This window comes from Xyrauchen texanus, chromosome 2 (assembly GCF_025860055.1).
Source record: "Xyrauchen texanus isolate HMW12.3.18 chromosome 2, RBS_HiC_50CHRs, whole genome shotgun sequence".
Taxonomy (NCBI): Eukaryota; Metazoa; Chordata; class Actinopteri; order Cypriniformes; family Catostomidae; genus Xyrauchen; species Xyrauchen texanus.
This window is the reverse complement of record NC_068277.1, coordinates 3,496,966-3,511,725: the sequence shown is the minus strand read 5'-3', so window position 1 is coordinate 3,511,725 and position 14,760 is coordinate 3,496,966. Positions and strand designations below refer to the sequence as shown.

The following is a 14,760-nucleotide window of genomic DNA, read 5'->3' as shown; positions in this document are numbered from 1 at the left end:
TGGCAAAATGTTTTGATTTCGGGAAGTTAGGACACCACCTGATACCCGTGTTTTAGGTTGTACACATTAGGAAATAAATACTGCCTGTTGGGCGCATGTGAACTGGACCATTCCAGCTGTCTTCTGGAGAGAGTCGCAATGTTAAAACATGTTTTTATTTGAATGTTCAAGGAAACAATTAATTAATTATTCTACTGGCACTAATATCCTCAGACACTTTCTAATAAATCAGGTTAATAGGAAAAATATCATCAACGAATATTCCAAGACTGGGCTAATATTGAGAAATAATTAAGCTTAAAAATAATTAGTAGGTCTAAAATTAGAAAGTTCAACAATAATATAATATGTGATATGAAGGACACATATGTAAGTATATGTTAGTTATACTTCATTGGTATAAAGACTTATGACATAATCGATTCATCATAACTGAAAATATATAGGCCTATATCCAGTTATGATGAAATATATATATATATAATTTATGATAATATATCCAACTGATGAATAAAGAATTGCTCTTTTATATGAATTAGTGTGTGGCTCTTAAAAGAGCCGTTTTGGGGCAGAAACTCTGTAATGAGTCTGTTTACTTCTTTTTGGGTGCTGCCTTTTTAGGTTTGGCTGCTTTAGTCTTTGCCGTTTTGGGTTTGGCAGCTTGAGTCTTTTTGGGACTCTTGGCTGTTTTCTTGGGGGCTGCTGACTTCTTTGCCTTCTTGGGGCTCTTCGGTGCTTTCTTAGCGGCTGCGGGTTTCTTCACCTTCTTGGGGGATTTCTTAGCGGCGGGTTTCTTTGTCGCGGCACTCTTGGGCTTCTTGGCAGCAGCGGGTTTCTTGACTTTAGGAGCGGCTTTCTTGACGGGTTTCTTCTTGCTCTCGGCTTGATTCTTGTTGATCTTGAATGAGCCGGAGGCGCCGGTTCCTTTGGTCTGGATCAGAGTCCCTTTAGTCACCAGACTCTTGATGGCGAGTTTGACGCGGGAGTTCTTCTTCTCCACATCGTATCCACCGGCCGCGAGAGGTTTCTTCAGGGCGGCGAGAGACACGCCGCTCCTCTCCTTGGATGCGGACACAGCTTTGACGATGAGATCACTGACGCTTGGGCCCGTTTTCTTGGGTTTAGCTGCAGGTTTCTTCTTGGGCGCTTTGACAGCTGGAGCGGTTTCTGCCATCTCTCTGATCGGATCTGTAACCTCACACACAAACACTGTCTGAGTTCAGTAATGAACAGCTGCTGAGCGGCGCTGCACTCTTGAAACACACATGAGAACCATATAGACTCAACCCGCTCGACTCAGTGCTGGTGTGTCTCCGAGAGCCGCTCGCGCTTGTGTTTTCTCCTCTCACATTTAGAGCAAAACTGGAGTGATTCAATAGTTTGATGGAGTAAAAACATTGTGAACACTGAGCAGGACTACTGTGCTTTATTTGAAGACCAAAACACGCGACGTGGAGATGTTTAGTTTAGCGCAATCACATCAAATCCACGGCGAGCATCAGTTACTGGCAAAAGCTGCGAGTGAATTTGTTGTTATTTTTATGTAAACACGTTTAATAAAAGTTGAACGTGTCCTCTGAGTATTCAACAAACACTTTGACAATAACTTTAATGAATTGATCATAACTGAGGGACTTGTGGACTGTTTCATACAGTAGTTGTTTTGGGCATCTTGAAACACACAAATCAGAGACTGGATTTGAAACCACATGTAAAGACCACAATGGATCAGCAGTCTGTCTCCATAAACATGATGAGGTGATTGAGTGGTTATGTTGTCTTATTGTTGTATAATGGTTCAATGTTCCCCGCTGGTGGAATCACCTGCCTAAAACCTCTTTTAACAGCTAAAGACATTTTGTGTTTTGTGAACACCGAACACATTCCTACTAACACACTAACTTCATATTCTTAAAAAGAAAAACGTTGTAAGTCACTTTTTGTAAGTACGTTTGCAAGTTGCTAAATGAATAAATGTAAATTTAAACACTTACTGTATACACAAAATGTTTGAAAATGTTTCATTGTGTTTATCACATTATTTACGTATTTATTTGCTCAGTCCACGACTAATTTCAGGTAAATCCATCCACCCTTTAGATGCAAAGGAGACTTCACCACCTGTTGGACAAAATTAGCTCTAAAGGCCCCAGCACACTTAAAGAAGTTCGAGCAATGACATGCAGCTGAGCAATGACATGTTTGTGAACATACAGACATATTCAGAGGAGCATGTAAATATGAGGAAGCACAAGACAACAGGTACAACTTTTACTAATGTGACATTACAATGTGTTATCAATTACTTCATGCCTCATTCAGTTGAATTCACATATCAGTTAAAGATGCACTCGATGATGACTTAAAGTCATATATGTGCAGTTGATAATGTTTAATTTGTTATTCAGGCTAAAGCATTTAAGATGCCACTGTATCTCTGGAGGCAAAAAATGATGGACTAAATATGCAATATAACAATTAGTCAAAGTCAGACGTCATAAATATTAGTAAGCATGTCATAGTAACTTCATATATTATAGTAACTTTAGATGCAATCAGGGTTGAAACTTGCCATTAGACTTGAGAAGGGAAAAACTATCTATGATGTATTTGGTTAACTTGCAAGCAAGTCTCGTTTGCCGAACCACTCAAGAGCACGACCAAGTCACGCCCTAAAACTCCCCAAGTCTAACACCAAATGCTTGGGAAGGAGCTTTCTTCATTCGGCTGTAACAACTTGGAACTGCCTCCCCTCTACTGTAGTAGGTGAAATCACCTCAGGCCTTCAAGAAGAGACTAAACAAACATCTCCTTAGCAAAAATAAAACTGTAATTTCTTGACGCTTAATGTCACTTATCCCATATTCTTAGTCCTGAGTAGCTGCAGATCACGATAGGCTTTCGGGCCACGAACTGCTAAAGCCTGTATCTGCTAAAGCACAAATAAAAAAATAAAAAAACAAAAGTGACGACAATCATCGCACATGCACAGTTTTAAATATGGGAATATAATGGAGGAAATATCTTTGGATGGAAGTATGAACAATGGGTCAAAGATTGTTGTCTGGAGAATGAACTCATCTGCCCTAATATGCCATTACAAGGTGTGCCTGTATGGAACTTTCCTGAACCTATTGTTGAAATGAGAATATTAAAGGCCAGAAGAAGGGTATAATAGCAGAGGTGGGGGAATCGAGTCACATGACTTGACTAGAGTCAGACTCGAGTCGCAAATTTTAGGAATTGAGACTTGCTTGACTAATACAGATAAAAGACTCGACTTGACTTTGACTTGTTATTCATGACTTGAGACTTGACTTAGACTTGAGATAGATGACTCGAAAGGACTTGACTTTTTTTAATTAAATATTTGCATTTTTCTGCATATCGAGAAACCTATGTAAAATCTTTGGTTACATTTTGTTTTTGGAAAATTATTGGGTGATTTCTATTACAATGCGCGGGGACCTGGCAACCTGAACCTACCAGGATGTGTCAGACCAGCAGAGGCAAAGGCATGAAGAAGCAATCATGGAAGGGGCCGTTCCAAAAATAGTAAAGTTTGGGTTCAAGGATTACGTTGTAGATGACGGTTGTAAGAAAAGAGCGTCTCGGGTTACATGTGTAACCCTTGTTCCCTGAAAAAAAAAGAACGAGATGCTGCGCTTTGCTAAGCGCTTTTGGGAACAATCCTGAATTGTGACCATCTCTCAATATGTGTGTAACACGTCAATGAACATTGACCAGAATTTATAGCCTCGGCTGGTGAGATCATTAGATGCACCTGTGGCCAGGCTATAAATAGACGCGTCACCAGCATGTCTGAAGAGCAGTCCTGGGACGTCCCAGTGCGGCAAAGAAGCACAGCATCTCGTTCTGCTTTTTTCAGGGAACAAGGGTTACAGATGTAATCCGAGACGTTCCTTTTACAAAAAGCTTCACTATGATGCTGCGCATTGCTAAGCGCTTTTGGGAACGCAATATCCACACCACCGCACTGGGGCTGTCCGGACCCCTACGGTTGTGAAGTGTGCTCACAAGTTCGCGAGAGGTCTCAGACATGAGCTTGAGATGCCGACTCAAGGATTTAAGAGCCCGGAGTAGCATAAACATCTAAACCATAAAATTTGACGAATGTGTGCGGAGAGGACCAGCCTGCCGCATCACAAACCTGCTGCAGAAGGACCCCTCTAGCCAAGGCTTTAGAGGAGGCGACTCCTCTGGTGGAGTGAGCCCTGACACCTACTGGCGAATCTTGACCGCGCGCCTCATAGGCCAGGGCAATAGCATCCCTCACCCAATGTGACATAGTCTGCTTGGTAGCGGCCGACCCCTGTTGCAGCCCCCATGGCAAACGAATAGTTGCTCTGACTTACGCCACTGGCTAGTGCAGTGGACATAAGTCTGAAGGGCACGGACTGGGCAGAGTCCGTGAAGTCTTTCCTGCTCCGGCGTTAAAAACTGCGGGGGGCAGAAGGCTTACAGAGTGACAGGACGTAGTGTCAAAAGGCACCTTAGGAAGGTAGCCAGGATGAGGATGCAGAATAGTTTTGTCCATTTACATTTACATTTATGCATTTGGCAGACGCAATTATCCAAAGCAACTTACAGTGCGCTTATTACAGGGACAATCCCCCCGGAGCAACCTAGAGTTAAGTGCCTTGCTCAAGGGCCCAACAGTGGCATCTTGGTGGTGCTGGGGCTTGAACCCCCGATCTTCTGATCAGTAACACTGAGCCTCAACCTCTGAGCCACCACTGCCCCATCTGTCCATACCTGGGGCAAATTCTAAACAGGCCGGCAAAACAAACAGACCCTGTAGTTCCCCAATCCTCTTAAGAGATGTAATCTCCATAAGAAAGACCATCTCCAATACCGCACCTCCTGGAATCTGTAGATAACTTATTCATGGCATCTCCGAAGAGACTGGAAGGCGAAACTGGGGCATCGAGTGGGAAAACTCGGTCCTTATCCTTGATGCCCGAAAGGTTAAGCCATAAATGCTTCTCCGTGCTGACTAAAGCGGACATAGACCGACCAATGGCACGGGCTGTCTGCTTGGTCGCACCGAGAGATAAATCTGTGGCCCGACGATGTTCAGAAAAGGCTTCTTCGTCGAGCGTTGCACCCGCACTCAGGTCTTTCAGTAGGTCAGCCTGGTACGCCTGTAACACGGCCATGGTGTGCAGAGCAGCACCAGCCTGACCTGGGGTACGTGAACCCCTCGAGGGTACGTGAACACGGGAAGTATATGGGTTCCTCCATTTGTGAGAAAACTCGTCATGGAGGTCATCAAAGAAAGGAAGGGACTAATATAGCATTCCCTTTTTTTTATTATTATTATTATTACATTATTTATTTATTTTTTGGCCACAAGACAGAAATCTGTCTTATAGTTTGGAGCGTTTGGGGGGGAACAAGATACTGTAGTCTGGCCACAGCCTGAGTAACCACCTCGTGTAATTTCTCAGCCTTATTATTTTTATGCGTGAAATGTACAGAGGTGAAACGAAGATGCGCGCTTCAGATAAGGAGAAGGATCAGCTGGATCTGGGGAGAGAGCGAGCGATAGGGACGGACCCGTCTCTCACTCCTCAGCCAAATATAGACCCTTTGCAACCACGTGACCACGACCACGTGACGACGCCATGCTGGACGGCAACATCACTGGATGCACAGGCTAAACACAGTAGTAGACGAGCGGGAAATTTGATTAGTTTTTTAAACAGTTTAATATAGATAAGATACCACTAAACTGCATGGCTTCTTCTATTGAAAAAGTTGTCGTGCCGTTATCGGTCGAGGTCGGGCATCTGCTAGGTCCTCACAAAGAGCGGTATTTGGAGAAGTTGGAGATAGCAGGTTTGGATACCGACCCATACCTTATTCCTCCCTCAGTTTTTACGGAACTCATTAAATCGCCGGATCTGCCCGACTTCGGCCCACACGATTTGTACCACTACATGGTAAACGGGGTATCGCCATACACGGGAGCTGATCTCAAAGCTTTTAAAAGTCTGGATGCTTACCAGTTCTTTGTAGCTGGCTGGGTAACAGGTACATGATGCTATGCTAACGGCGGGGGGAGCTACCTCATAATGGCAAAGGTAAGACATCAATCTATGGTTTATTTTGTATTTTCATCAATTTTTTACTTAAGTAAAGATTTATATAACACGTAGCCTATGAGTTTAGAGGACATTGTCGGCCGTGGCTTTTTAATGGATGCCTGGACCATAGACTATAAAAAGGCCTGGACGCATCCCTGCTCTGGGAAGTGCAGTCATTAATTATCGATCACACGTTAATCCATGCTGTAAACCACGGAGTATCTGTGATCAGTAATAACCACATATAATTGTAACATCTAGCCATCTTTATGTTATTATATTCACTGTAGCCTATGTTAAAATTTGACCTGGTAAACACAGCATTGTGATTAAGATGTATCCACAAGGTGCATTTATGGTGTCACTGCAGAAGTAAACAATAACATCACAATAACATTCATGTAAGAATAATGTATTTATGCCACTTTCTGTAATTGTAGGTGCATCATAGCCAGTCACTGTCTGAAACCCAACTACAACCATGGGTATCTTTGAAGAAGGATGGGACAGTCTTGTGTGGCCACTTTACATGTAAAGCGGGCCTGGGAGAGGTGTGCTCCCACGTAACAGCTTTGCTGTACGCAATAGACTCTGCTGTCAAACATCTGGGAGACAAAAGCTGCACTGATGGGCCCAGACAGTGGGGACTACCTCCTTTGAAAGCAGGCAAGGCTTTGTACGAAGAGGGATCGGGAATTGATTTCTCAAATCCTGCCAAAAAGCGTTGTGGTGTAAACAACCAAAGCCATTCAGGTTGTCCATCTGGGAAAAAAGTGGGTGTGTCTGCAGCAGCTATAGAATAATTCTACAAGGCTCTGGATAATGCAACTCCAAACCTTTCTGAGAAGAGTGGTATACTACGCATAATGCCGCACTACTGTAAACAGTTTCAACCAAAGGTGGTGTCACCGGGTCTACCACATCCCATGACTGAGTTATACAGTGCTCAGAACCAGAAGCTGTCTGCCTCGGACCTTGAGAAAAAATGTGATGCGGTATTCAATGATATGGAAGTCACACCAGAGCAGGTATAGTCATCCCTCTTAATCTCATATGACTAAAATGTGCTTGAAGGTGTCATGTCATTAATTTCATCTTCTATAATTTACAATGTTGTAGGCAGTAAAAGTTGAGGAAGAGACACGACAACAGGGAAAGTCAAGGCTATGGTTTGACATGAGGGCTGGTAGGGTGACGGCATCTAGGTTCAAGTCAGCTGCAAGGACAGACCCTACAAATCCTTCCAAATCCCTAATTAGGCAGATCTGTTACCCTGACCTATGTAGATTTTCAACAGTTGCAACCAGGCATGTGTGACATAATGACACAAACATATAGTTTCTGTTTTTAATTTCACCATAGTGTAAGTGAGTAAAGAAATTAGATGTGCTTTGAACTTATGTTTCAACTATGGAAATGTATGCAATACATGTTGTGTTCTAATGTAGAGGGCCCCTGCTTTCTTAAAAAAAACATCAAAGAAACAAACACAAGACAAAGAAATGCGTTTATCATTGGAAAATGTATTACAGTCAGTATTACAAATTATCAACATTAAATTACAAACATGCATCCCTCAATCTCTTTGAGTGCCCTTATCTATTTTTAATCCCAGGTGTATGGTGAAGGTCCTTTTCCTATTTATTCCTAATGTCCCTTTTAAATGGTTCCTGTTTAGGGATGCACGATGATATCGGCACGACATCGGTATCGGTCGATAAAAGCTTAAAATTATCATCATAGGCAGATATTAATATTTCTATTCTATGCCCACGCGACGACTGTGAACGTAGCATTAGCACCAGCAACTTAAACTTCCAACATGTCAGCTGTGTGGAGGAAAAGACTTGCATCAGTATCAAGTTCTCTTTCGGGCTTGAACAAAACATAACATGTACAAATTATGCCAAAATGTCAGTTTTGTCGAGTGTCCTCATAAGAGCAGTCTTAAATTATTTAAATAAAGTCTTAAATTAACGTAGAGTGAAGTGCACACTGCCGCAACAGCTTTTTATAAGCGATGTAAAAAAATTAGTTTTGTTCTCAAATTAGCGCAAATTCAAGGCACAATAACAAAACAGTGCTGCTCCGCACGACCACCATTATGCATGCCCGTGCAAACACGCGCATTTTACGTTTGCCTTTAAATTAGTGGAATGTATCTTCACCGTCACATCCCTACTCCTAAGGACTGAAGTTTGAAGTCTGAACTTAAAAATAAAATGTGGCACAGGCATATCATTTATTCTCCTCATTTATTAAGTGAAATAATTTATCTATTTTTCAGGGGTGAATGTCTGTCTACATTTGTAAAAGTATATATTTATGGTAGAATCAAATGTTGTTTGTCTTTTGTATTGCCTTATCTACAACACATGAGTGTAATAAGATAAAAGCAGTACAGGAGAGAGACTTTGATTTGATTTCTCTTCAGTAAAATCAAAAAGCCAAAATGAGTTTGAAAATATCGGCATATCGAATATTGGCCAAAATCCAATATTGTGCATCCCTATTCCTGTTATATTTAATTTACATATTTTTAAACGACTCTGTGATAGAATATGATACAAGAGAATATTATGTGCTATTAAAATTAGGCCAATTTTGGGTACTGACATCTATAGTACTTATAGTTCTTAGGAAATGAGAGAACAAATCCAATGAAAAGAGCACTCAAAGAGTTACGATGACTTAATAACATTATTTTTCTAATTTACAGACGGGGATGTGAACATGAACAAAAAGCCAGAGAGACGTATGAGGCGTACGCTGCACAACATCATCAGGACCTAAGTGTTCGTGATGCCGGTCTCCACATTGATACCTCCCGTCCCTACCTTGGAGCATCTCCAGATGCCTTGCTGTCCTGCTCCTGCTGTGGCGATGGTATTTTGGAAATCAAGTGCCCACACTGTGCCAAAGACACCGGAGTCCTCAGTGCCACTGAAAAGAAACATTTCTGCATTGAGAACACAGATGGTACACATGCACTTAACAGAGATCATCAATACCACTACCAGGTGCAAGCCCAGTTGTTTGTGATGAGGCGGAAGTTTTGTGACTTCATGGTGTGGTCTACATCCAATTTTTTCAAACAGAGAATTTTGCCTGATGCTGACTTTTTTACAGAAGCAGTGCAGAATGTCGAGTCCTTCTATAGGTCAGCCATTTTATCTGAGTTATTGGCCAAGACATATACATGCCCAGACAGACTGCTGTCAGACAAAACACAGTCCACAGACTCACAAGAATTGGAGGAGTAGTAGGGTGTTGTTCAAAACATGAAGTGAACTACTAGAATTGTTGGCTCTTTGTAAATTATAGAGTTTGGTCTAGACCTACTCTATTTGTAAAGTTTTTCGAAATAACTCTTGTTATGATTTGATACTATTAATAAAATTGAACTGAATTATTTAGTAAGATTTGCCAGTGTGTAATTCTACATGCATTTAATATCCTTTTATAAGGGACAAAAGCACGGTCAAAAGATTGAGGGCTGGTTTATTTTACAAAAACATCTTTCAACACGTTTATAAAAGCCAACCTAAATTAGAGAGAAGCATAGACATTTAAGTGCAAAATCTGCGTTGTTTTTTGTGTCAGATACAGATGACACTGTTAGAGACGGGCGATCAGTGTGAATGGGTAGACTGCACAGCCCTATCACGCTAGCTGGTACTTGCTCATTACATAGCTTACTCATGTTACAAATGACAATTTGACTGGGTCTCCATCTGGACATGGATGACGGTATGGTATTACAGAAATGAATTACACGTAACTGGGAAATTATTCTTACCTTGTAAAAAATGCTCGCTGCAAATCCTGGAGTACTTGGAGGGCTGCCAGTCCTTTCGGCTGATAGCAGCAACCCATCGATGCCTTCTCTCCCCATCAACTGGTATTCGATAAAACGATAGATTGGTTTTACCCTGTCTATTAGCACACCCCACGGCACAACACGAAATAACCATTTTATAACACGAACGAACACAAACACGAACTCGTTTGGCTTGCCGTCCGTCTACAGAATAGCTCTTCCGCCGTCCGTCATGGCGTTCAGAATTCGCGCGAGTAGAGCGTGACGTCACGTGCAAAGGATCTGCTTGCGCCCCACGATGAAAGAGTGGGCGCTGACTCCCGGAAGTAATCGAGGCGAGCGCGAAGCATTTCGCCCGAAAGTAGGTCACAATGCGTGCACTCACCCTGCCCCAACGCGAGATCAGCATGCTCTTTGCAGAGAGTATTTGTTATGTTGTAATGTTAACTTTATTTCCTCAGTGTTTAAAGTATGTCAGCATTATTTTGCTTCAGTTTATTACTTGGACATGCTGAAATTATAGCAGTTAACTTTAAGGTTTAAATTCATATAAATGTTCTTGTATAACAGTTTACATTTTAACATTCAATTCTGCAAAACAACACAAGATGTATTTCGACATCGGCCTTTAGGCTTCAACATTATTTAATGAATATTTATGAACAAAACACGCAACGACATAATTGCGTTCAAATTAAATTGTTGTTATAAAATGAAACATGTGAGTCACAGCAGTTTCCCATTTGCGCTTCTTAACACATGACAGTAAATTGAACAGCAGCTTTGAGTAATGAAGCTATTTTTAATGTTTTAGTGTTTAAAGTCTTGTTGATTCTTAAAGCTTAATTTCCCCGACACTGAACATCCACCCCCCACACATGATTACATTTCTTTAGTTCTCCCGCTCATTTTATTTTCTATAAAAATTTCATATGAAAAAGAAAATAAGTTTCTCAAGAAATAAATGTTAATTAAGAGTGACAATGCTTTTCCGAAAATATTTGGTTCATAATCATACAAAATTATTATTTTAAACATTAAAAAAATATTTGCAAAATGTCCTTTCACTGATCTGTTTAGAACAGCGTAAATAAATCTTGACTATATTACGGACCCGCCCATAGAAACGTCAACTGTAATTATGTACGTGTTTGAAAATCATATTAAATATGTATTGAACAAATAATTTAAAAATCCACGTTTTCAATCTAAAGATATGCTTTTATTCTTAATAAACCGTTGCTGCTACAGAAAGTTCGTACAGATCTCCAAACCACACAATCATTAAATTAGATGATTAAACATAATAACATTCATATAACATCAGCTCTTTGTGTGAGATTGTGGGTGGCTCTTAAAAGAGCCGTTGGGTTGGTCTGATTTCTCCTGAATAAAGTCGTTTATCCTCCGAATCCGTACAGAGTTCGTCCCTGTCGTTTCAGCGCGTACACAACGTCCATGGCAGTGACGGTCTTTCTCTTGGCGTGTTCAGTGTAGGTGACGGCATCACGGATAACGTTCTCCAGAAACACCTTCAACACACCGCGAGTCTCCTCGTAGATCAGACCGGAGATACGCTTGACACCGCCACGGCGAGCGAGACGACGGATTGCGGGTTTGGTGATTCCCTGGATGTTATCACGCAACACTTTGCGGTGACGCTTGGCGCCTCCTTTGCCGAGTCCTTTACCGCCTTTACCTCTTCCAGACATGATTTACTCCGTGTAATTATCAACTGAATGTAAGAATTAAGTTGCTGGACAGGAATTTAAAGTTGCCTACAGGACCTAGTAGAAACCCAGCACTGAAGGAGGAGCCTAAAACACGTCACGTATTTTTCCTTCTCACAGTTCACAACGCTGCCGTAACAAAAGCTCAGATTAAATCAGCATACTATCGTCTGAAAAATATTGCAAGAATTAGATGCTTTGTTTCCAGTCAAGACCTAGAGAAACTTGTGCATGCTTTCATCACCAGCAGGGTGGATTACTGTAATGGACTCCTCACTGGCCTTCCTAAAAATACCATAAGACAGTTGCAGCTCATACAGAACGCTGCTGCCAGGATTCTGAGCAGAACCAGAAAATATGAACATATCACACCAGTCCTCAGGTCTTTACACTGGCTCCCAGTTACATTTAGGATTAATGACGAATTAATTTTAATGAGAATTAGTTTCAGGTCAAAGTCCAAATAAGCATTTGTAAAATGGGGGAACATAATTGTTAAAAATGAAATGTGTTATAAAACAAACTCATTAATGGACACTGAAAAGGCAAATTAACTAAATAATGGACTTCATGGGAATATTGATTGTGTGGTCAACTTCAAAATGACAAAATATTTCTATTTTGATATCTAATTGATATTTCTAAATATCTTAGTTTAATTATTGTATTTTACACAATCTTGGGAACTTCCACTATATTAATGAAAGGAAAATCAGCTTCATGTGCAACTGTGAGACAAAAACCCAAAATATTTTACATAAAGACACTCAATGTAAGATGGACGGTAGAACCATTTTAACCAATTGTCGTGGCTTGTTTTAGGATGTAAGTACTATTAGCATTTATTTAAAGTATGTGGCGTGCTGTATGTACTATAATGCGGTTTCCTGGTGAAAATAACCTTGTGCTAAAACCACTTTTATTCAATAATTACAAGTAAAATAGCTTCAGAAATTGTTTTTCAACTCTTTAATTTGTTTTACGACACTATCGATTAGTTTAAGTTATTCTCATCTATGTGGGAACCTTTTTGAATGGAGCTAATAGTAAATGTCACCAATGCTAGAACTGTAGTTAATTCCTATCCTAAACAAAATCCTTATTTAAATCTTATAACCATTACTAATGAAAACTGGGAATGATCTCTTTCAGTGGATTGAAGTGGCTCTTAAAAGAGCCTTTGGGGTTGATGTGGATGACGTCACTGTGGATTTAAGCTCGTTCTCCACGAATGCGGCGGGCCAGCTGAATGTCTTTGGGCATGATGGTGACCCTCTTGGCATGGATGGCACACAAGTTGGTGTCCTCAAACAGACCGACCAAATAAGCCTCGCTGGACTCCTGCAGGGCCATGACAGCGGAACTCTGGAAGCGCAGATCCGTCTTGAAATCCTGAGCGATTTCTCTCACCAGACGCTGGAAAGGCAGTTTGCGAATCAGCAGCTCAGTGGACTTCTGATAACGGCGGATCTCTCGCAGAGCCACGGTACCGGGCCTGTAACGATGAGGCTTCTTGACTCCGCCGGTGGCTGGTGCGCTCTTACGGGCGGCTTTAGTAGCGAGCTGCTTCCTCGGGGCTTTTCCACCGGTGGATTTACGAGCGGTCTGTTTAGTTCTTGCCATGACTTCAACGATTCTTCTCCGTTCTTCACAGAAAATGTGACTGAATGTTCCGCTGTTGCTGCTCTTTAAAGCCTTGTGTGACCATGAGTTCAGTGGGGGGAGGGTTCCGAGGCTTGTGATTGGCTGATAGTGACGTCTATGTGTGACAGTTGACCAATGACTGTGCGGCTCGTGTGTTCAAACAAGCGGCGACAGTTTCTTCAAGATCTTTTGTTCAGTTCATCTCATCTGTATTTTAGATTATACTGTATGTTGCATGTTAAACTGATATTAAATATAAACGTGATATTCCGTGTGTGCACATGTATAATTATTCCACACCTAATTATTCATTCATGCTATCTGTATTTTGATGTCGATGTTTTTAATTTGTTGTCACCTGATGTACAAATAATAGACTTGATTCTTTGTGTAACGTTACCGAACACATTTTAACCTACAAGGTTTCTCTTATTTAATTGAGTTTCACATTTCAGTAAAATATCATCACTCTCTTATGGTTAAATTGGGTGGCTCTTAAAAGAGCCTTTGTGTTTCAGGGAATCAGACTTTAGTCCGTTTACTTCTTGGCGGGTTTCTCGGTCTTCTTGGGCAGCAGCACAGCCTGGATGTTGGGCAGCACACCACCCTGAGCGATGGTCACTCCACCCAAGAGTTTGTTCAACTCCTCGTCGTTCCGCACTGCCAGCTGCAGGTGACGGGGAATGATACGAGTCTTCTTGTTGTCCCGAGCGGCGTTTCCAGCCAACTCCAGGATTTCAGCGGTGAGATACTCGAGCACAGCGGCCAGATAAACAGGAGCACCGGCACCAACGCGCTGTGCGTAGTTTCCTTTGCGGAGCAGCCTGTGAACACGACCGACGGGGAACTGCAGTCCTGCCCTGGAGGAACGAGTTTTAGCCTTTGCTCGCGCTTTACCGCCGGTTTTACCTCTGCCGCTCATTTTCAATCTGTAGTAAGTACTGTAATGTTACAGAGAAATACTGGTTTGTTGTGTTCCCGATTACAGTACTTATAAGAGTGTGTCAGACGCCTATTGGCTAGAGTCTGGAAAACATTCTAACCAATCACTGCTCTTCCCTCCAAACTCCAAACCACGCCCCTCTCTCTGATGATGAATGTGTTCAAGAGTGAGTTTCAACTCCGACGTGTTTGTAACACTTGACAAAAAGGTTAAATTAGTTAACATGAACTAACAATGAACAAGTGTATTTTTATCAGCTAACATTAACAAAGAACAAATATTTTTACAAAAATTTAAAAATATACACTGGGTGCCAAAAGTTTGGAAAAATGTAGATTTTGCTCTTATGGAAAGAAACATACTTTTATTCACAAAAGCTCAGTGGGGTTAAGATCCATAAATTGATGGAGAAATTGATTGTAAATTGGCTGTATTATGATCGGGAAAGTGTTTATAGTATTATTAAAAGGGTGACATTATGGGACAGGAATTAAGTCGCACGTTATCTAACAA

At 41.3% G+C, this 14,760-nt stretch overlaps 2 protein-coding genes across 2 annotated transcripts; both read right to left on the bottom strand.

Annotated features, from left to right (window-relative positions):
* Window positions 1–592: 592 nt before the first annotated feature.
* LOC127617960 (histone H1-like) lies at window positions 593–1,189 on the bottom strand. The gene has a single exon (XM_052090152.1). It carries the CDS (start codon window positions 1,172–1,174, stop codon window positions 593–595), a length of 582 nt encoding a protein of 193 aa, XP_051946112.1. The 5' UTR covers window positions 1,175–1,189.
* Window positions 1,190–13,827: 12,638 nt separating this feature from the next.
* On the bottom strand, window positions 13,828–14,226 carry LOC127617576 (histone H2A-like). The gene has a single exon (XM_052089560.1). It carries the CDS (start codon window positions 14,224–14,226, stop codon window positions 13,843–13,845), a length of 384 nt encoding a protein of 127 aa, XP_051945520.1. The 3' UTR covers window positions 13,828–13,842.
* Window positions 14,227–14,760: the final 534 nt, after the last annotated feature.

What these genes read in the sequence shown, in the direction of transcription:
- LOC127617960 (XM_052090152.1), bottom strand. Translation starts at nt 1,174, where the DNA reads ATGGCAGAAACCGCTCCAGCTGTCAAAGCGCCCAAGAAGAAACCTGCA.
- LOC127617576 (XM_052089560.1), bottom strand. Translation starts at nt 14,226, where the DNA reads ATGAGCGGCAGAGGTAAAACCGGCGGTAAAGCGCGAGCAAAGGCTAAA.